A 24,197-nucleotide genomic window follows, 5' to 3' on the forward strand; every position below is an offset into this window, starting at 1 on the left:
GTAAATGAATGCAGATGAAAACAACTGTCAACATATGTGCTTAGTTGGCACCCTAACGTTAGACATGTAAGACGATGTGGTATGAGTGCAAATAAGACAACTCCATCCAAGTGACAATGTTTAAAAAGTATGAATGTTTCACAAAAAGCCGTATTTTGTTAGGCAAAAAACAATGGCATTAAAAAAAAATAAACTTTTTCCAAATAGAATGAACAAATCGTGAAAGTGGGTGCTTCCAACGACAATGTCTCAGGAAAACGAATGAAAAGCTAAAAATAACTCATAGTTTCATGTTTGCAGCATAAACATGTCATTAAAAGAATTAATTGCTCCTTTTTGTAATATTATACGGTTGTAAAAGAGTTGATCGTCATTTCGGTCAATGTTTTTACACCCCAATCAAACTATAAAACGAATCTTTAAATTAGTAAATAATTTGATCAATGTCAAAAGTTAAAGGTAAGTAATGTCATCTCAAAATCACGATTTTCTACTTAATTCTATAACACCAAAATATTTATGTCTGTACTAAAACCTTATTTTATTTGTTTAATTATATCATTTTTAAGTTAGTTAAACACTTGACATAGAGCTGATTCGTTCAAGCTATTATAATGTAGTTTATTTACTTTGCCACATTCGCCTTTCCATTATATCTCAATTTTATTTATGTCTGTTACAAAATGAGTTGAGATAATTGGTTCCTATCAATTAAATAGAAACACAACGACAGATATAGTTATATAAAGGAACGTTAAGTTATATAAAATATAAAAGGAGATCTTTATTTAAATATTTAAGGAATGACTGTAATATTTTTTCTGTCATTGAAAAAATAACATAAACAATTTGGTGCACACTGAATAACGCGCGTAGCGTAGGTACGAATTGTTTAGTCAAGAAAACATAGAAACTATTTTAGAATGGGTGCAAATTGGGAAACTAATGTCTCTAACGACTTTATGAAATGCTTGACTAAATTATGTCTATGGGCTGATAGCAAAATAACGTCAGCCAATCAGAAGACGCATTACATCCAAAATTAAATTATATTATTACAGACTGAACTTGTCTTATTGAAAGGTAGTGGTACCATTATGAACATCTCATGAAAATTAAACTGTCATTAACTAAAATACTGTAGGAACCGCTTTTTAAATTTAAGTCACCCTTGGATGTCGGTGATGTTCCTCTTGCTCATTTGTAAGAAATTATGTAAAGAAAGGAGGGCTGTTGTTTATGTTTTCGTTGATTTTCACTTTCGTATATTTAAATGTTCACTTTGATGTCATTTGCCTTATTTTTTTTTAAATTTCTAAATTTAAGAAAACGGACAATTTTAGATAGTATTAAAAGGAAGATGTGGTATGATTGCCAATGAGACAACTATCCACAAAAGACCAAACTGAAACAGACATTAACAACTATAGGTCACCGTACGGCCTTCAACAATTAGCAAAGCCCATACCGAGGTTTGTTATACTAGTATATCATGTCGGTACTGAAGTACTGACAGCTAGACTCATAAAACATTCGACAACTGATAGACAGCAAACAGAAGCAAATGATTGCATGCGTCCGAAGCGTTGTACTGGATTAACCTTTATCATGAAAGCTCAAAGCCAAATATGTCAAGTCGGGAATGCAAGCAAAAAGAAACAGTTGAAGAGCTATATAACAAAAAATACCTAAAATATACATTGATCCATATAAGGTCAACTTTGTCTGAGGGATTTGAAACCTAAATGTCTTTAATATATAAAATTCGTAAAGGGACAATTTAAAAAAAAGTGTTGTTATAAATCATGTCAGTGCCGAAGTACCGACTACTGAGCATACTGTAACAAACATAATTCATACTTGTATCAACAGTACAGTCTTTATCGATTGTAAATCGTTTTTGAATTTATTGCCTTGTATTAAAGACATATAATATAATTTGGACCGTTGGCCATGGTTTCCCCTGTTTGAATAGTTTTACACTAGTAATTTGTGGGGCCCTTTATAGCTTGCTGTTTGGTATGGGCATAGGCTCCGTGTTTGAGACCGTACCTTGACCTATAATGTTTATGTCTATAAATTTTGACTTTGATTGAGAGTTGTCTTATTTGCACTCATGCCACATTTTTCTATATATATCTATATAAATCGAGTTTATTGTAATTCAAAAAATTGAGAATGGAAATGGAGAATGTGTTAAAGAGACAACAAACCAAACAAGGAGCATATTTAGATGGTATATCGGTCTTCAACAAATCTAGAAAATCCCGAAGAGGCATTTAAATGATACGCAACAACTTGGAAAACCACAAATTTAAAAGTTTAATGAGTTATTTCCCTTTGATTGGATTGAGAAGAATGGCAACCCGTTTGTCGGCAAAGTGTAAATCAGGTTATATATTCATATCTAATTTGCATGTTCTATTCCTGTTATGTGTATAGTATTTCTAACTGGACATCGAACACCAATCACCATCATCGTGTTGTGATAAATGCTTGATAAAATGACTCTAAAAGAATCTATTCTTTGATAAATATCCAAGCTAACTCCGATGCCATAAAGTACAAATTACAAATTTGATTTATATCTATATTACAAATATAAATAAGTGGTTGATAAGCAGGATTTAGAATTTTTACTGAACCTTTAATGGGTCATGCACCTAATCACAGTCCACCAGTAAAAATATCTGTTGAGTTACGCCTTGACAGCATATTACTATGATTTTTTTCTTTGCTCTACCAATGATCATAGCTAGGTGATGGTGTTTGGTGCCAGCAGTTAAACTACGCCAAATTCTGAATGTGCACGTCCATAGTCGGGACGTTACGTTAACCAACAGTAAATCTTATTTCTATACATTTGCATTTCAATAACAAATTCAAATTCAAATATGTATTGTCATATAAACTCTGAACAATAAGTTTGTGACAAATAATAGAAACATACACAAAATGAATTTCACAAACAAATCTATATGAAAACATTAGTCATAAAATATAAAAACAAAACAATCTATCTGTATGATGTACAACTATATTTATATGAATAAATCAAGAGTCCCCTGTCCTCAGTTCTAACGCATGTTTAAAAAAGGACCATAAGCTTTCTAATTATTTTGAGGTTGATGTGCAAAGAAGATATTTAATTTTCATAAAATCTGGCATATGTTTAAATACATTTCGTATAAAGTTATCTCTTAGTTTAGATTTTTTGTACAGTATAAAATAAAGGGGCTTTATACTCGCACGTATAACAGGATGTGCATATTCTTTTTCTCTAGGTATTTTAAAATGTCTTCCTTTTTTATCATTAAATTATGGTCGCTAATTCTTATTTTTGTTACTTCTCTTTTCAAAAGATTTACAGTTTAAGTAATATTCCATTTCTAAATTTTGCTTTAGACTTTTATATAAATACAATTTACTTTAAATTTGTGATCTATTTTTTTCCAATTTATATATAGATTTCTAACATGTAAACCAGGTATAGCAACCTGAATCATCTAAATTTTTACCAAATAGTAATGGATCAATTTCAGAATTGAGTAATCTTGATCAGTAAATTATACTCTGAGTTTTTGTTTGATTAACATTTTCTAGGTCCGAGGATATACTTATAGAAAGACATATGCAATTTTTCTAAACATGATTCATGAGTGAAATTAAGGGGGCTCTATATTTGTTTTAGAGATATTTGCACGTCTTTCTGCTCTAAATTTTGAAACATAAGTATCCATATAAGTAATTCCTGAATTATAAGGGGCTATTGGTTTAAATTTAGAGTCACAAAGACTGCAAGCTACTTTAACTGGTAGATTATTCAAATAACCAGTATAAGTTTTAATGGCAAACATCACTTTCCTTGCTTAATTTACAGCTCTTCAGAGCTATGCAATAAGTTTCCATTTGATTTTACAAGGATTCCAAGAAAGGAATACTTTTAATATTTGATAATGTTTTAGTTTTATTAATATTTAAATTCAATAACTTATAAAACTAATAAAACTGAAACAATGATTCTGCAGCAGAATAGTAAAAACGTGGAAACATCTTTTACAAAATATAAAATCTTAGAAAAGCATTGTAAAAAGTGGTTATTATAACCACTTTTCACAATGCTTTTCTAAGTTGGTCAGACTATTTTGTAGGCATTCTTTACTTTCAGATAATATTCAAAGGTCATCAGCAAATTGTAAAGATCCTACTTTAATGTCAAACAGTTCCAATGGACAGAAATTTTCATTTGAAAATCTACATTTAAATCATTTATAAATAAATCAAATAAAGTAGGACTCAATGAATTTCCTTGTTTAACCCCTTGTGTGACCTCAAAATATTCTGAATGCCACTCTTGATGCTTAAAAGTAAGTTTTGTTTTCTCATACTGTCCTTTTATTATCATAAATATTTTGTCCCTGCTCCTGCATTATACAGTTTATATAGTAAGGCTTTTCTTCAAACAGAATGAAAAGCCTGCTTTAATTTTACAGAGCAGGCATATATTTTAGTTTTATTTTTGTGTAAGTATTTGTTTATTAAAGACTTAAGCACAAATATACTATCAGAATTTCTGTGGTTTTTCCCACAGCCAAATTGAGTACTACTGATAGTATTATCCATCCCTTTATTCATAATAAAGTTAAACAGTTTAATAATACTTTTGATAGATACATTCTTAATGAATTTTACTATTTCATTAATAATGGTATTTGGCCCAGGAGCTTTTTCTTTTTAAAGGTTTTAATAACGTTTTTTATTTGACAGTATTCTATTGGAGCATATGTTTTTCTATGGTCCTGAATATGCTTCGTAATTATTTCTTCATCTTTTCAAATTTCGGGCACTTCTTTACCAATAGATTATTTGTTTTTCATTCCTTGAAGTATTTCCCAATAATCTTTAGGTTTCTTATTAAAACTATCTGTCAATGAGATAAATATCTTCTCTCTGTATTGTGTTTTTTCAAACTTTACAATTTTTTAAAAACTGTTTAATAATTCAAAATATTCCTGTTAAAGTTGATCATTTGGACAATTTTTTAAGTGTATTTCTAACCCTGTCTATTTCTTTTTTTTGTCTTATATACACAATTTTCTGACCATACCTGCGTATATTTTTTCTCTTACTTTTAAATCTTTTTTTAATTCTACAAGTAATATCAGAGATAATTTCAAAAATATTAATTAAATTTTCAGTTGCACCATCAACTCCTTTTTGATTTTCCTCAAACTCATTGACTGTCCCTTTGGTATCTTTCGTCCCTCTTTTAATTAAAAATTCATTAAATCATTTTTAATGTGATCTGACGTAAGAGCTTTAAGCAGCAAGTTTTGTGAATTTTCAGTCCACTTATATTTTTTCAACTAATGCCATTTTTTTCTATATGACTTTTAAGGTAAAAAATATGTTTTATATTACAATTTAAAGTTAACTGAATCTGTACATGATCTGACAAGTAAGTATAATCCTCAGTTTTAAAGTATAAAACTGAGACAGGAGACTTCCGCTTAATAATGCATAATCTACAACTCTGTATCTATTTATTGACATATAGGTATAGTAGCTTAGACTTTGCTATAAATCTGCTATTTAATATGCGGAACTTTGAGGCAATACACAATACTCATGGGTATTTACATTGTAAATTTATAACATTATCTTGATTGATTCTAGGGATTTCAGTGTCAACTTCATAATAATTTGGTATTAGATTTTCAGCATCAAAATTATTTATTTGACAAGAATCTCCTGTATTAAAATCAGGACATTTTCCAGTCCTTGCATTCATGTCCCCCATGAAAAGGATTTCCCCTGTCTTGCAAAAGTACTGATCTCATTTTCTAATAAGCTATATTCATTTAAAGAATAGTTTGAATTGTATGGTGGAATGTATATTGCGCATAAAATATAAACCTTTTTTCAAACCAAAGAACTGCTTTTCAAGGTTCAGCCATAATCTATTTTGTGATTTTGTCCTATTTATATTGGTTATACCCTTTGCTATTTCTTTTTTGTAATAAACAAAAATTCATCCACTATGTGGACGTGTTTTTTTTCTTCTTTTTGCGAAAGTATTATAATTTGATATTTTATAATCTTTACACTCCCCTTTCCAGGTTTTAAGTAATATATTTATCTCACTTTGAATTTTATCTATAAAAAATCGTCTTGGATTTTATCCCCAAGGCCACGCCCATTCCAAGCAGAATTGATTAAATAGCGTTTATTCTCATGTGTTCCCATTTTCAAATTTCTTTCTTGTTTTTTGTAAAATATATGTTTTTGTAAAATAAATGAATAAATGGTCTGAAAATAAATCCTTATAAGTTTCATTTTTATAGATTTCATTTGAGTTTTTCTACTGCCAATTATTGACTTAAGAAGAAAACTTTGGTTTATCTTTGAAATATAAAACTCTTCATTGGTATATATGATATATTCAAAACATTTACCATACATTTGTACATATAAAATATACCAAGCAATAACCACTATGTCATAATTTAAACAATATCTGAGGGCAAAGAAAGATAACTCTAAATTGTTGAATAAGCAAGGATTATATTTTTTTCTATTTTCTGTTTTAAAATTATTTCTTTACACTCTAAATATATTGATCATGTTGAACTCAAAATTTTAAAATGATTGATTATGATTTGATTTTGTTATATTAAGTATGGTAAATCTGTATTTGCCTTAAAAACGATATTGTTTAATTTTTTTAAAACTTTTTCTGATTTGTGGTAAAAAACTTTCTCCAAAACTCCTCAATGGATTTTTAAAATCTTTAACTCATTTCAAAGTTGAAATATTACTCCTTCTTAATCTGTAGACAAATTTAATTTTGATATGATTAATCTCAAAATATAGCTCATTAATTGCCAAAAAATGTGGTCTTCCAACTTGGATGAAAATGGCACATTCAGGTCAAATGGTAGTAAAAATTTGTTTTCATCACTTCAATCAACCATTCACAAACTACGAAACCGTGTCTCAGATTTTTGATATATGCCTCCAGTAAGAATACATATTGATTTTACTGCTGGGTGCTAAACCTAATTTCACCTTTCATCTTTGACACCTATAAATAAATTTATCATAGATACCAGGATTAAAATTTTATATTAACGCCAGACGCTATAAATTCATGAAGAAACAAATTATCCAAAATCTGAGACACAGTATTGTAGATCATACTCCCTTTAATTACATATATCAAGGTAAAACTAAAAGGGGTACCCATAAAGTTTCTATTCTATTTTTTGTTTACAATTCTAATGATAAATTGTTTTGAGAAATAACCTAAAAACCGAATTTCCCCCTTGGAAACCTACATGAATACAAAAATTCCACTGAAAACACCCCAGGAGTGTTCTGACACCTTTATTTTTTATCAATAGAACCACACACTTTGTGTCTTTTGGTGCTCAAATACTGTAAATTTTGCATTATGTATAAAATGATCAACACCAACTTGGCATTTGGCGGGAGTTTGACTTCACAGATTTGACCAACATCTGTGATGTAGTGATTAAATATAGACAAAGCTCCACCTTTGTCCAGACAATCTAAGATAAGATAATAACAAGAATGACCAGCTGCATATAATCAATATTTAACATCAATATTATCACTATAAAGAGAGATTTTCATTTGTATTTGAAAACGAACTATACTATGAAATAGTTAGAACATTAAGATTATGCAATAAAAGACATGTTCAGAAAAAAAAATCAAGACCATACCCTTCCTGAAAATAGACTGTTCCACATGATTTTTGAGTTTTATGGAATCAATAAATTTCACATAAACTTAAAATTGGTTAAAATGCCTGAAATCCTAACAGATGATTCAGAGACATATTCTTCTTGTTTGTACTAAGAACATTAAAAGTTTGTCCGCGGCTTTCAAAGATACTTTCACATTCTTATCCATATATATAGTTTTGTTCATTTTTGGTTAAATTTTTTTACTTTAGATTTTCTCCTTTTCATATCTTTCCCCTTTTCTCTGTTAACTTCCATGTAATATAAATAGTTTAATCCACCATTTTCTACATTTGAAAATGCCTGTACCAAGTCCTACAGTTCTTGTCCATTCGTTTTTGATGCGTTTTGTTATTTGATTTTTCTATGTGATTATGGACTTTCCGAATTGATTTTCCTCTAAGTTCAGTATTTTTGTGATTTTACTTTTTACTTTTGTTGCAATACACATGATACAATGAGATAAGACCACACTATCTATATTGTGGTCAGGGATTAACAGCTGGACACTGGTATCAACAGATGATTGACATATTAGCCCCTCCTAAATGACTATATATTTAGATTAATTACCATGTGCTTTTTTTTTTTACATCAATTCATTATCAAATTACCCCCAGTTGTGACGTGATAATGATTTTGGGACTTTTTTAAATGGTGCAGAATAACATTTACTTCAAAATAATATGATAAAAAAATGTCTTCAAAACATCACTGTTAGACTGTAGTGCTACCTTAATAAATCTACATGACCACTATGATACATGTCAAAAACTCAATATCATACAAACATTATTAGGCTTATCTATTTTGCCTATTTTAACCGAAAATCAAAGATTTAAACATTTTCTTTTTATTTCTTATCAATACTGAATAATGTCCATCTCTCATTCCACCCATCATATATATATATTCAAACATTTTATACATGTTGTCCCGATCATTGATCATGTTCAAGTGACTAGTATTTGTATGATCTGTATATCTATTATTTATATTACCTGTATGTCTGTTGTTTGTATTCTCTGTATATCTATTATAAAAGAGGGACGAAATATACCAGAGGGACAGCCAAACTCATAAATCGAAAATAAACTGACAACGCCATGGTTAAAAATGAAAAAGACAAAAAGACAATAGTACAGTAGACACAACAAAGAAAACTTAAGAATAAGCAACACAAATCCCACCAAAAACTAGGGGTGATCTCAGGTGCTCCGGAAGGGTAAGCAGATCCTGCTCCACATGTGGTACCCGTCGTGTTGCTTATGTGATAACAAACCCTATAAATAGTCTAATTCGGTAGGTCACATTCATGAAAGGGAAGGGGATGGTAGTTACGTCGTAAGAAACATATACGATATCATTTGTGAAACGGTTATTCCATGACGGTCAACCAACTCGTGATGGCGTCCGTAAAGTCTACGAAGGGATGATTTCAACTTTACCATTTGGAACTCTTGGTTTATTAGCTTCATTGTTAGCAGCAACCCTTTATCAAGATAATCGTGATAGGAAATTCAAGCATGGGAATATCGTATCAATTGGGAGAAATATACCCCGTATGCAGGTGCTGCTGGAATTTTGCTACTTAGAAATGGAAGTGCACAATAGGAAAGCTGAAATCATCTCTTTTGTCGTAAAGTTTTGTTTTCAACCGACCCTCATTGTTAATTTCTAGATGTAAGTCAAGATATGAGGCCGACTTAACTGTATCTGTAGTATCCTCTATGTCTAGTTCGATGGGATAGATGCGTTCGAAATAGTCACCAAATTTTGAATTATTTATTGACAGAACATCATCTATATAGCGGAAAGAAGAGTTAAAGGATATCGCTAATTTCTTATCTTTCTTCCTAAGAAGTTCCTGTATGAAGTCAGCCTCATAATAATACAGAAACAAATCGGCAAGAAGAGGGACACAATTTGTTCCCATTGGAATGCTCACAGTCTATTGAAAAACACGTCCTCCGAACGTAGATAAGGGCAACAGTAGTATACCGCTGTTCAAAACTCCTAAATCCATGGAAAAAAAAAACAAAATCGGGGTAACAAACTAAAACTGAGGAAAAGGCATTAAATAAAAGAGAAGAACAACGACACAACATTAAAATGTAACACACGCAGAAACGGACTAGGCATTAGACAAAATCATATAAGAATAACAAATAAAACATCAAAACCAAATACATGAATTTGGGATAAATAAGTACCGTGACACGTCTTATAGTAATGTGAATTCACATTAGAAAATAAGAGAAAACAAACGACAAAACGGAAACACAAAGTTAAAATGTAACACACACAGAAACGAACTATAATATAACAATGGCCATATTCCTGACTTGGTACAGGACATTTTTAAAGGAAAAATTGGTGGGTTGAACCTGGTTTTCTGGCACGCCAAAAGTGCATTTTGTCCACAAAAGAATTACTAGTGACGCCCAGATACAAAAGGTTAAAAGCCGAAACAAGTTCAAATTTGAACAGCATCGAGGACCAAAAGTTCAAAAAAGTTGTGCCAAAAACGGTCAGGGTTTTCTGTTAGGTATCAGAACATGCCGATTATTTAAAATAATTTATACTTTTGCAAACCGTAAATATTATAAAATGACTTACAAAAGATATACATGATAAAACTAAAATATTAACTAATTACAGGAAACAACCGAAATACATTACATAATCCCACAAAATGCAACACAAAAAATAGACACATCCGAATAAGTCAAAAACTCAACGCCAAGTGACGTCATATTTGAAATCGTAACAAATATGTTGTCAATCAAGAAATCAAGCATCTTGATTATGTCAGTTTCAGAGATTTTTTTGTTTGAATCAGAGTGATCCTTTACAAAGTAGGATTTATCCCTCCCTAAGACAAGATACTTGTATCTACGTTGGCCATCCTTTTTTTATGAAACAGAGTAATACCAACACTTTCAATTTGTCTTTTAGTTTGGTATGTGGAATACTTGTGTAAGGGTAGACAAGACAAATTGTTTGCTATTACAAGATGAAAGAGAGTTAGATTGTATGTACTTTAAAAGATCTTTGGAATTTTTAAGTATCCATATCTGATTCATGTCCCCTCTAGTATAAGTAGTTTCACAATAACTTTGAAGCCCGTCTTTGATTGCTGAAAAAATAGATGTTAATAATCTAAAAAGAGGTTTCGTGCAACACTTGAAAGACCAAGTAATATACCGTTTTTTATAAGGACACTTATGTAGTTTAAGTATCCAATACAGCACAGCGATGGAAGATCAAGTTCTTTATCTTTGGTTGAAATTCCAAAGGAAAATAGAGCAGACCTATGATTATCGAGGATTTCCTCTTTGGTTATTGTCGTGAGGGTATATGTTGAGTTTCCAAGTGAATTGTCAATACCAAATTCGTTTATCAAGCAGGTAATGTAATAATAATATTATAAGAGTTGTGATTGTCCTGTCTGTAACTCTGGTATCCCTTTTATTGTACCTACTTCTATTCTGGTCATAATTTGACCTCACTGGATAGCCATTGCTGTAGGACCCTGAATATCATTTATCATATCTTACTGGTAACAGTGGATTAAAATATTTGCTTAACACATCTGACATAAAGCCTTACACCTTTGAAATTTGGATCAATATCATCATAGAAATCTGAATGAATCATATTTTCAAGTTGTACATAGTGTAACCCAGTATCAATACAATAATCTCTAAGTAAAACATTGTATAGACCAAAGTTTTCATTATACGCCTCAGATTTGTTTCGGTTACCAGTATAATATTTGGGTAAAAGTTCCACGATCACAAACTGTAGATTCTGGTAGAGTAGATTTAAGCTCTTGAACAAGTAACTCATCCTCCTGTAGAACATTGTCTGGTGTTTTTGTTCCAAATCATTTGATCCAAGTTGTAGCAAAACATGTTTAGCATGTACTGTTCCCAATTTCACAAATTTCGTTGCTCCCTCTACAGTCTTACCGATCTCTCAAAGTTGTGATTTGTACTTCTTTTTACCATCAAGGTCTTTAACATTAGATGATCCTATAACCCATCAAACCACTTGTTGTATGCTTGTGTTTTTGGATTGTTCAATGCTATTTCAAGACTCTTTTTCTATCATACTTTGTGTATCTTAACATATTGTGTAACACTTTGTGTACATCTTGCTTCAAACTGATCTTTCATTTCAGAACATGTCTTGTTTACCTCTTGTATTCTCTCTTATGTCTTGAAATTTGTGCTAACACCTATCCTCAAAATCCATAAAATGTCTATTCATTTCTAACAGGATTTTTTCCTTCATTTCCTTTGTTGAATTTTCTAATTGTTTGAACCCACTGTTTTCTACATGTATGTTCTCATACATTTCCTTTAATTGAGGGTTTATTTCTTCTTTTATCTCGTGCACTTTCTTTTCTATTTGTGCTGTTTTTATATTCAAACTATCTACTGTCTTGCATATTTAACTACCTTGAACCTTGACTTTTTGTATTTCTTGGTAATTTTTCAGCTAATTGTGAATTATTTATAAAATTTTGAGCTTTATTTTCCTTGAAGTTTTCATTTGTCGAAACGAAATGTAGCTTTTCAATTGATAAGTTAATCTTGTGTACTTCTGATTTTATTTGGTCTATATCTTCCAAGTTGATTATGCTTTTTTCACACATAATTGTTAAATCATTTATTTTTTCATCACTAAGAATGCTGATTTAAGTGTTTTTATTTCTTTTTCCTGCAATTCCCTTTCTTTTTTTACCTTAGTGCACCCTCAAGTGTATTGACTGACTTATCTCCCTTTGTACACACTAAAGCATCTATAACCTTCTTGATTCTTGGGAATTTAAATTCTAGCCAATTAGCCGTTAATTGACCCTGTACTACGGTGGTATTTGTTGTATAAAATAAAGTAATAGCATTTCTTTTTAAAATTTATTGCTACATGAGTAACCGATTTGAATAGCTCTTTTTGCGGAATTTTCCATTCATACGTGTCTCGTCGTTGATTATTACTATCCTCGATTTTTCATCGTGGTCTGACAACTTGACATCTGCTTTTGTTTCTTTCCCTAGATCTATAAAACATCTAGTTTATAATGCTCTCCTCCAGACAAGCACACTGTCCTTATTTAATTTAAACGACGCTTGGTTTGAAGCCTATGAAAAATTTATATGTCCGTCTTTATGGGGCGAGTCCCCCCTTTTTGAACTATTAGGCATGATTTTATTGTTTATAGCCGAGGGTTAGATTGACTTCTATTTAATGCCTGTTTGCTTTGTAATATATGTACAATTGACTTATCATTAACTCTCACTCCTCTCTGACCATTTTCAGACCATCTTTTTTATTTTTTTATTCGCAGGGGCTACCTCTCGTGTATGACATGGAGGCCGCCATCTTTTTGTTCTGATAACAATGTTTTAATTCATTTCATTAACTTTGTTATTAAGAATAAAAAAAGTTTTTCATCATAGTAATTTCAAGTACAAAGTGGTGCACATCATGTTAACCATACAACAAAATATTGTCTGTATTTCGTACATTTCGAGCAGTTATATGTTGATATGAAAACTGATTAAGGTGGTATCCAACACCTTGACTAAAATTTATTTGGCTTTTTTAATTTTCATAAAATTTTGACAAAATATTTAATTTGACCAATTTTGATTAATTAGAATCTTAACATTTCCTTCACATCACAACGTGATTAAAACATTTAGCGGATTTTAAAGCATCATAAATAGATGATACCACTGTCGTCGTTCGCGTCGCTAACTTTTACTAAAAAACGGGTTTCTTATCTTACATTAAACTGATTTTACTTCATTAGACTAAACACACCAATTAAACAGTATGAGATCCGATTCAATGGGTTTCAGTCTAATCAGATATTTGGTTAGATCAAATACGAAAATAGAATAACGAAAACTACCATAAAAAATAGAATAAACTGTATATTCATCATAGAAAATTATTAAATGACCCAGAACATTATAAGAAATAAAGGCATTTTCGTTAAACAAAAGAAGTTTTACTTCTCAAAATAATGTTACACTTTCAAACATTCTTTCTAATGAAATCTAGAAATCAATGACATGTGTTTTTTTTGCACTTAATTTTCTATTTATTATTTACTTTATTGTTAATAAAATCCAATGAAGCATGAACCAGATTTTAATTGGTATATGTTTCATTTTCTAAAGAATATGGGGTATCCATCAACGAAACAAATTCAGAACATGCACAACTTAAACTCACGAAAAGTCGCGGAACATATATTATAATATCGGTGCTCTTTATCTCAAATTAACAATGCTGCCCTAACACTGAGCAAAATACTCGCACTGTTGCAGTGTAATGAATGTTGTATATCCAGAGTTCTGGTAACCAATACGTTCTAATGTGAAATAACGGTATATTGACTATCTTATACCAATTTTCATGATCATCAACTAAATCAGTTTGATACATCCATTTAGGTGAAGAAGGGGAAAGAGGATTCCTTCATTTATGTATTCTTTAATTTTACATGTTATGTTGATTTTTTCTTAATCGTTTATCATTTTTTGGTCAATTATTCTTAATTTAGAATTATCATTAGAAGAAGTAGAATCCTTTACATATCTTGGAAGCGTAGTGGATAATCTTGGCGGCTGAGATAAAGATGTAAAGATCCAAATTGGCAAAGCCAGAAATGCATTTAACATGATGGGGTCAATCTGAAAAGCACGAAATACCACGCTTCAGGTGTTTATATCGTATGTCACGTGATGCAAATTTCGACAATCGATGTCTCTTCCATGATACCATAGGGTAGAGTATTTGAAAATCCAAAAACCTTCTTCACATATATACACGACTGAACTTATTATAGTTTGGTAAAGTATTTTTTTTTTCATCTTTCAGATTCTATCTTTCGACAAAATTATGTCCGTTTATATAGCTTCACAGATTACCACCCTTGAAAAACAATTTGGATTTACTAGTACCCAAAGTGGCTTATTAATGAGCTGTAATGACATTCGCTACCTGGCTGTAACTCTGTTTGTCAGCAATTTTGCAAAAAAAGTTCATCCTCCTCTTGTTCTATCCTTTTCAACTATGCTATTTGGTGCTGCTGGATTAATTTGTGCACTACCATATTTCATGTCACCGATGCATTCTAAAACACTTTCGTCAAACTTACGTAAAAGTAATGCCTTAGGAGTTGGGATGTCGTCAGGACAATTGTGCCACGCGTCATCAACGTTCATCCAGTCAAATTCTGCAATGAACTGCAGTTCCAATTCTAATTCCCATGCATCAATTGGTATGGCTAACGACTTTACTCCTGTTGCCATGGCAATTATTAGGAAAAGTGGAAAGACCTTTTGTTTTTCTTCTGATTATTATTTTTTTTTTTTTTTTTTTTTTTTTTTTTTTTTCTTCTGCCGTCTGAGATGTTTTTTTGTCTTACAACATATCGAATGTATTTTTTGGCCAAAGATGTTGTACAGTAATGGGGGTTTCAAAACTCACCCTGTGTGACCGAACACTTATTCTTATAGGAGTTATCTCCCCGCGTCCCTTTTTCTTGTTATCACTATATCTCTAAAACCGTAAAAGTTTTTGCAAACTGTTTTCACCAAATTGTTTGTCTACTCTTGAGAATGATTTGGTTTATTTTGACTTCAGTGATCGGAAGACATCTTATGGGAGTTATTTCCCTTTGAAAATTTAAGATAGGCGATTTGTTGGATCAATTCATACGTTATAAGTCGTAGAGGCCTACAGTCTTTTGATATGAAGTTCTTGGTCCATTTGAAGGAAATTGAGGTCAAGGTTAAAGGTCAAGATCATGTTCTAAATTTTGAATTTTGCTTGTTATCGTTATACCACAGAAACTATGACAGTAAATGATATGATGTGTTTGCCAAATAACTGTTTACAATAAGGCGCAACTTCAACCTATTTCAGTCAAAGTGTTCTGGTTAACCCTTATAGGAGTTTTCTCCCCTTATGTATTTCAAATCAGTATTTCTCCACAACCATACAAGTGATTGACTTCCGGTCTTACGTTTTGTGTTCACTGAACTATGACCTTGAAATTGAGATCAAGGTCGAAGGTCAAGGTCATGTTATAAATTTTGAATTTTGCTTGTTATTGTTATTCAAAAGAAACTGTTACAGTAAATGATATGATTTGTTTGCCAAATTGCTGTTTACAAAAAGGCGCAACTTCAATCTATTTCAGTCAAAGTGTTTTGGTTAACCCTTATAGGAATTTTCTCCCCTTATGTATTTGAAATCAGTATTTCTCCACAACCATACAATTGATTGACCTGGGGTCTTTTGATTTGAGATCACTGACCTATGACCTTGAAATTGAGGTCAAGGTCAAAGGTCAATTTGACATTCTAGATTTTGACCTTTGCTAAAAATTATTTCAAGTCTTATGTATATACCTATTAGTCTTATTTTTTATATCAATTTGAAGAACCAAATAACTTCAACACGGAGTGACATTTTCTAACATCGTTTTTTAAATTTCATTCTTATTATCGAGGTGGAAAGACCTTCAATTGTTCTCTGAAGAATTGGTTTTTAATTGCAATTGGAATGGTAATGCAAGGAATAGGCAAGTCACCAAAACAAGTTTTTGTTACAAGATATATCGACAACAATGTTGACAAAACAAAAACAGCTGTATATGTTGTTAAATTTTTGAAAATGGCTTTTTATGAGTTTTTCAGTTTTCTTATGAAACAAATGGAAGTTCTGGGGCAAAACATTTTACCCTGTATTGATAGGAAAATCTGACACCCATTTCCAGAATCTCATCTAATTACATTCTTAAACTGTAATTATCAGTTACTACCAGTTATTTGTGTTTCACATCTACAAAAAGCGGTTAAATTTCATGATGAAACTCTTTCAAAAGTGGGTTAGAAGAACCAGAAGAGCAACCACGTAAATTATAGACGGTCATGGAATCTAGGAGAACACACAAGTTCAAACGGACAATAAATGTTCCTTTAAATCAAAACGGCTTTTTAAAAAATCAACACTCAACTAAGGTAAAACCATATACGCAACTTTAAATGGTTGAATAATTCCTACATAAACACTGTCGACCTTACGTCCTGGCAACAGTTGTTGTTAAATGACCTTCTACCATGTGATTATTCGTGTGGACTTAAATGTCTTTAAACCCCATTATTTGCAATAGTAATTTTAAAGTATAATGATAATAAAAACAAGCATAAAACATGCGTAAGCATGATCATAAAATTTCCAAAAGATATCAAGACGTTCGTTTTCAATCTTTTACAAGTGTACTCACTACATGTCGAGCTCTTAAGCGGTCCTGTTTTTAGACGTTGTGAATTATGTCAACAGAGAATATCAAAGATATACCATCGACACCTAAGCACTACAGATTATGATGTATAAAAAGACAACCAGCAGTAAGCCTTAGGATCCTAACATGGGACGTAATTTCATATAATTAATGATTCTTTTTGTACGCATGAGTACATTCTGGTTTTACTTTTATTTAACGAATGTGTTGTCATTGCAGGTAAAGGTCGTATCATGACAATATCTATAAGAACTGTTCATTGGTGGATATCTTACGTCAAAAAAGAAGCTTTCACCACTAGGATGTAGTAATTTTATCTTCATCTTGTCATTCCTTACAATTGCAAACTACGCAATAATTATGTTAATTTCTTGGTTGTGAGACTCCAGAAAAAATTTGATATAACAGGTATACTATATAAAAGAAGATGTTATATGGTTGCCAATGAGACAACTCTTCACAAGAGACCAAATCAAAAACTATAGATCACTGTATGGCCTTCAACAATAAGCAAAGCCCATTCCGCATAGTTAGTTATTAACAGTCACTAGTTCTTATCTGACTTTCGTATACAAATATGTGTATTTAAACTCTGCATAGATATCAGGTTTACATAACATTGGTCTGTATCTTGTAACAAATAAATGATTTAAATTCGAAAAACAAGAATAATATTTTCAAAAACATTTAAACGTAAAATATTACAAACAAAAACAAGTAGGCTTATCTATGGAATCAAAAATTAACATAAAAAAAAAAATAATCACCTATCAGTCTGAGTACGTACAACTAGTTATTGAAAGACGTCTTTGATTGGTCAGCTTTTGGACAAATGGTCTAGAAAAGTAATCAGGATACTTTTTGTTGGTAAACAAGTGCATTTAAAATATCTATTTTCGAAACAGTTTATTAATTAGAATATTTTTGACCCATCTAAAAAATTTACAGGTATGACATACCAATATATCATTTCGTGGTGCAAATTCTTGAAGTAAGTACCACATTTACCTTACCCAAAACAATCAATCAGTAATGCGACTTTCTTTTCTTTCTTTTTGGTTTTCAGAAAATTGAGCGATACATCGAACATATGTGTAGATAACTGTAATTGTAATTCGGAAAACTATTTCCCAGTGTGTGGTTCGGATAATAATAACTACTTTTTACCTTGTCATGCTGGGTGTACATCATCTATGAAGGTAAATTCTCATTATAATTCTCTCATCTAACATCAATCATGTAATGCACACTGTATAACACGTGTATCGCATTATTTTAAAGTGTGCACCACATGTTTGAGATTATTGTGTACATCTGATTGTTGACATGAATTTAAACTTTGTATTAAAATAACATCGCCTGAATTATTTCTTTTTCAAATGTAAATTTCTCGCTGTACCTTTAAATATACAAATATACTGTTTTCAAAGGATGGAGTCCTATTTCAACGATAAATTTGTTAAACTTGACAGTCATACGTGTCTTTTTATTAAATTAAATTAAATGACTCAATTATCCAACACTTTTTCACCTCTCTATATTAATAACATAAAACCAAATATCTCAATTACAGTAAAAAAATAAAAATGATAGTTAAAGTATTACTAAGTGACGCCAGACGTCGTAACAAAATACCCATACATTTATCCTTCAACATAATTAAAAATATCGAAGTTAAGATGTGATCTATATGAGTATAGTATTACAAGGAGGGAGGGGTGGTTATGTTTTATTCAAGAAAAAAAAATCTGATTCCCAATTTAAAGAAAAACAATATGGTGGTAAAGCAGATAACACAAAATATTCTGCATCCAGATTTTCTTCAATTCAAATCAAACATCCCCACACCTCTCTTGGAGTTAAATGGTTGCTCCCTCAACATAGGTCAAGATCAAGATGTTGTAAACTTTTAGCAAACCCACCAAGACATTGTCCACCCCTTGTAAGGAAAGTAGAAAGGATGCTGACATTTTATTATCAAAGCTGTTCTGTCCTTGAGTAGAATTTAGGGAAACGAGAATAAGTCATAAATTTCATTATACTCTTATCTGAATAATTGTATAAATACTGTTCACTAGATATTCGTATATCACTTATTTTGAAAAAGATTAAGCCATTAGTAATAAGGGGAATAGTGGGCCAACTTACTAGATATTAACTTTTCAGTTTTCGAAAAGCGTCAACCTTTAAAGCAGAGTATCATGTGGTAGTGGTATGAAATAAATACTAACAGGAGTTCTTAAATTGAAATGATATCGTCTTTTGCCCTCTCATTTTTTAGCAATCAGTTCTATCTGACATTACGGGAAACTATATGATGTGCTACTGTCTACCGCAAGTAAAGAAAATAATAACCATTTTCTTAGTTATACAGAAGAATAAATAACCGTTAAATCAAAGTTAGCAATGCGATTAATACTTTGACATTATTTTTTTTTATTAAAAGGGTTTTACCAACTGTGCATGTATAGGAGTAACAGCGATAGCTAAACCTGGGTTATGCTCTACTGACTGTCCAATGTTTTCCCTTATATAATTGTTGCCTGTTTGTTTGGAATAATCGAATCGTTTCGTAATGCCAAGTTTGATATACATGTTGAGGTGAGTCTATTATGCATCGTATGTCAGGGTATGAATTGGAAAGGGGGGGGGTTTCAAATTCTATATTCTTTCATTGTTAACATCCAAAAATATATTCTATATATTGTGTGTTCTATATTCTATTTTCATTGAGTTTTACCTTCTCTTTTCTCCATTGTTTTGTCCATTTTCTTTATTCCTTAATTGTTCAGTTCATTATTTTCTATGATGTATACCCTACCCATACCATCATTTATGTTGTGTTATATTTTTTCGTTGAATTCCTAATTAATTTATTTGTTGGGGCACTTTTTACTACAGTTTACGCCATTATGAAACAACTAACGTATCGAATAATTATGATACTGAACGGTAAGGTACGTAGAACACACTAAAATATATCCGAGCGAAAATCACTTTGATGAACTAGGATTACTTTGATATTCATCATTATTTACACTTTTATACTATACTTACAGATAATTATGTATAGTATAGTATATCACTGACATATTTTAAGTAATAAAACTATTCGCCGTTCCGAATAACACATTATTGGTAATCATTGTAAAAGCGTACACCACAATGTTGTGATAGGTTTAAAAACGTTCTAAACGATGGAAACTTAACCAATGAGGTAACATTATTTTCATGTTTGTGGACGAACAATGGGAATACTCATAGCCCTTTAATAGATTATGATTGGCAAATGATATAGGTACTGAAGAAACAATTGTAAAGCTTTCTATTTCTTTATTTTAGATCAGTTAAAGAAAAACAGAAAGGAATAGCCGTTGGTTTTTCAGCTTTTATTTCAACATTTAGTAAGAAGTATTTGCATTCTGAAATTCAACAAATATATCAGTAGTAAAACAGCCTGGTGTCAATTGTAACGCAGAATATGCATACCTTAGATTAGAGCCCCATATATCACCCAAATTTTTTAGGGGTACGTTTTGTTCAGTCTTCACTTTTTATAAAGTCTGTGAAAGAAAGGCGAACGATACCAAAGGGACATTCAAACTCATAAGTTGAAAATAAACAAACAACGTCATGGCTAAAAAAGAAAACAGTCAAACAGACAGGCAACAGTACACAACAGTACAAAAAACACACAACAGTACACAACAGTACACAAAACACACAACATTAAAGTCTAAAGTATGAGCAACACGAACACATTTGATAACTAATTACGAACCCCGTCATATATTCAGAGTGGTATCAGGTGTATTAGATGGGTAAGCAGATTTGTTTATCTCTTAATCATGATGACGTAGTCGGTTTTAATTGGCCTTTTTCAAAATCTAAAGGACTATGGGTAATTTCAATTTGACTTACACAGTCATCTCAGTACAAGAATCTATGACAAGCGAGACGATTTTAATTTTGAAATTATAAATTTCCCCCACCTTAGTAGCAATATACCAATTTCAACTGCATATGGGATATATATGTCCCAACTTATTCTATATTCAAGAGCTTGCAGCTCCTACTCGGACTTTGTAAAACGTCATCAGTGTCTGAGTAGAAAGTTGATGAACCAGGAGTATGTCAAAGAACGTCTCGTCCTTTTTCTAAAAAAAGTTCATCGGAAGGTACCAAGACCTTGTTGATCAATATTCCGTATCAACTTCACAAATAATACACGATGGTCTTGATGTATAGATTCTGCGTACTGATGTTGTTTATCATCTTAACAACATGTTTTATAGTTCTTTCATTTGTCTTTTTTCTATTATTAATGTTACTTTTACTGTTGAATGGTTTTATGTGATATCAGTTTGACGTGGCTCGGTACTTGTACATCTCGTCAATGTGTTTGTATTGTTTTTCATTTTTTAGTGGTGTGTTTTGTATATGCGACTTTATGTATTTCATTGGTTCTCATAACGTGACTCTGTACTTTAAAAGATCCCGTCAATATGATATATTTCTATTATGAATTACAATATACGTTGAACCACAAAAGTCAAAATCATTCAATCGCGTAGTGGAATTAACTGTTTGTGGATTCTTATAAATTCTATATATAACGTTTGGACTAGTTTAAATCTCGGTCTATTTCTGAAATTTATTCTTACACACTTTTGATTTTTAAACCCTGTTTGCTAGAATTGCCTAGGTAAATTTTAAAATTGTTTGTATGCACACTGAACGACAAATATATGTAACATATTAAATTTTCTGACGTCAGACACACAAATAAATGAATCTGTATGTAGATAGATGTTTTTGTGTTCTGTTAAATTGTTCATTTTAAAATTATTATACGACCCATATTTTGACTATTCTATTTATTGTGTCTGCTTAGTTAACGCATCAATAGGAAAATATTACGGAATTTGATTAGACTGTCATCAAAGTGAGAGGGTTAGTGCTATTAAACCAGGTTTAATCCACCATTTTCTACATTTAAAAATGCATGTACCAAGTCAGGAATATGACAGTTCTTGTCCATTCATTTGTTATGCGTTTTGTTATTTGATTTTGCCATGTGATTATGGTCTTTCCGAATTGATCTTCCTCTAAGTTCAGTATTTTTGTGATTTTACTTTTCATTGTTCGTACCCCAAAATGAAAATAACATTGGTTGAATTTTCATTGTTTTTGACGTTTTCAACCAATCGCGACGTTTTGGTGTACATTTAAAAATATTACCCAGAATGAATTATATTTTTGAACGGCGAATTACATGGTCCTATTGGGATCTTCTACCGCCTTTTAATCTTCCCATTCATGCTTAAATGATAATGATATGTTGATGTCCGAATGCAAAAATCATTGTAAATCATACATCATGATTTTATTCTGATATTTGTCCGAATATTAAACTCATTGTAAATTATTATACATCATGATTTTATTCTGGTATTTGTCCGAATACAAAACACATTGTAAATTATACATCATCTTTTTATACTGTGTTATAACCACATAGCGGGATGGGATATGAAATTTTTTTTATTGAAATTGTGGCTTTAAAACCCAAACAAAATCTTTTCAGGTTGGTTCCGTGGACCAGTTATATTTGGTGAAGCTATCGATATGTGTTGCGAAATTTGGCGTTCTCGGTGTGGAGTAAAGGGATCATGCGCATTGTACGATGATGTGAACTTCCGGTATGGTATCTTTGGGCTCTGTCTCATATTGAGATGTTTTGTTATAATACTTGACCTTGTTAGCTACTTATATGCAAAGAAAGAAAACAGACTGGAGTATTGGAAACACAGGGGTAAAAATGAACTCGACATGCCCGAAAAACAAGGATTTATTGACGATGGAGGAGATGATGACAAGAAAAACATCAAGACAGTGAACGAGTAAACAGAATTTACAGAAGCAAAGATTTTTCGTTAATGTAGTATTAGCACAAATGTCCTTGTAATACACAAACTTTTTACATGACATATGTCTTCTCTCGATGTTTCGGCATCATTTCACATATGTATGTCAAATATAACAATTGTAACAAAACAAATTATAAAATATTCGTAGTCCACAAATTATTGTTCAGATACAAATGTAGGTAAATGATATATTTTATTGCATAGCATTCCACAGAAAGTAACCAAACGTTAGCGTGCAATAAAATTCCAATATTGCACTAGTGCAATAAATCTTCAAAATTCACGACGTCATCAATGTCCAAATCTTAGCTTGAACCAATTTTTACTTTCAAATATTACAATGCTATACAATAAAAGGGTTACTGTAAGAATTTTGGGGAATATTGTTCCTCGTAGAACATACATTGCATCCGCAAGCTCGTGCTATATCAAATTCTACTCGGGACAATATTCCCCAATATTCATGCAAGAAAATATAGTATCATATGTATCACAGTTATACAGTGGAATATTAGCAGATAATTTAATTGGAAGGTTTTCTTAAATATACTGTCTTATTCTATATATCTGCTATATTCATTTATAACATAAATCTCGTAAGACAGGGAAAGTTAAAAAAGAATGGATATATTAAGTTATATAATCAAGAAAAACAAATCGTTTGTTGCTGTGTTAAGTTTTTTTTTCTTTGTTTTTTTATGGTACATCAGTACAGCTTTAAGTTTTCTAGTTTAAATTGTTATACATTGTGATTGCGGGCCATTTTAAACCTGACTATTCGGTATCGGCATTGCTCATTATTGACGACCATATGGTGTATAGGTGTTAATTTCTGTGTCGTTTAGTCTCTTGAGAAAAATTGTCTCATTACAAATATTACTACATCTTCTTGTTTATACATATATTGAAATAGAAAATGAATCTCATCCTCAAAATAATCAGCGAAATATATGTCAGATATTCTTTTTATATATAGCATATACATGATATACATTGATATTATCAAAAGTTGCTCATTGAGGGTAGAAAAACGTAAACATGCGAGGAAAACTGCCTAATATTGAAAAAAGTTTATAAATTCACAAACCAACCAAAAAGATTCCTCGTACTATATTAAAATATTATATACATTTGTACATAAACAAAATCACTGTGTCCACATTT

General features: G+C 31.1%; 1 protein-coding gene across 1 annotated transcript; it reads left to right on the top strand.

The window, feature by feature from the left end:
• The first annotated feature begins 17,334 nt into the window (after positions 1 to 17,334).
• LOC143055280 (solute carrier organic anion transporter family member 3A1-like) lies at positions 17,335 to 24,173 on the top strand. Its single transcript, XM_076228414.1, has 5 exons — positions 17,335 to 17,511; positions 18,170 to 18,302; positions 19,550 to 19,704; positions 20,446 to 20,507; positions 22,691 to 24,173. The coding sequence occupies exons 3-5, from the start codon at positions 19,679 to 19,681 to the stop codon at positions 23,008 to 23,010; spliced, it is 408 nt and encodes a 135-aa protein (XP_076084529.1). The 5' UTR covers positions 17,335 to 17,511; positions 18,170 to 18,302; positions 19,550 to 19,678; the 3' UTR covers positions 23,011 to 24,173.
• The last annotated feature ends 24 nt before the right edge of the window (positions 24,174 to 24,197 follow it).

This window comes from Mytilus galloprovincialis, chromosome 12, assembly GCF_965363235.1.
Source record: "Mytilus galloprovincialis chromosome 12, xbMytGall1.hap1.1, whole genome shotgun sequence".
Lineage (NCBI taxonomy): Eukaryota > Metazoa > Mollusca > Bivalvia > Mytilida > Mytilidae > Mytilus > Mytilus galloprovincialis.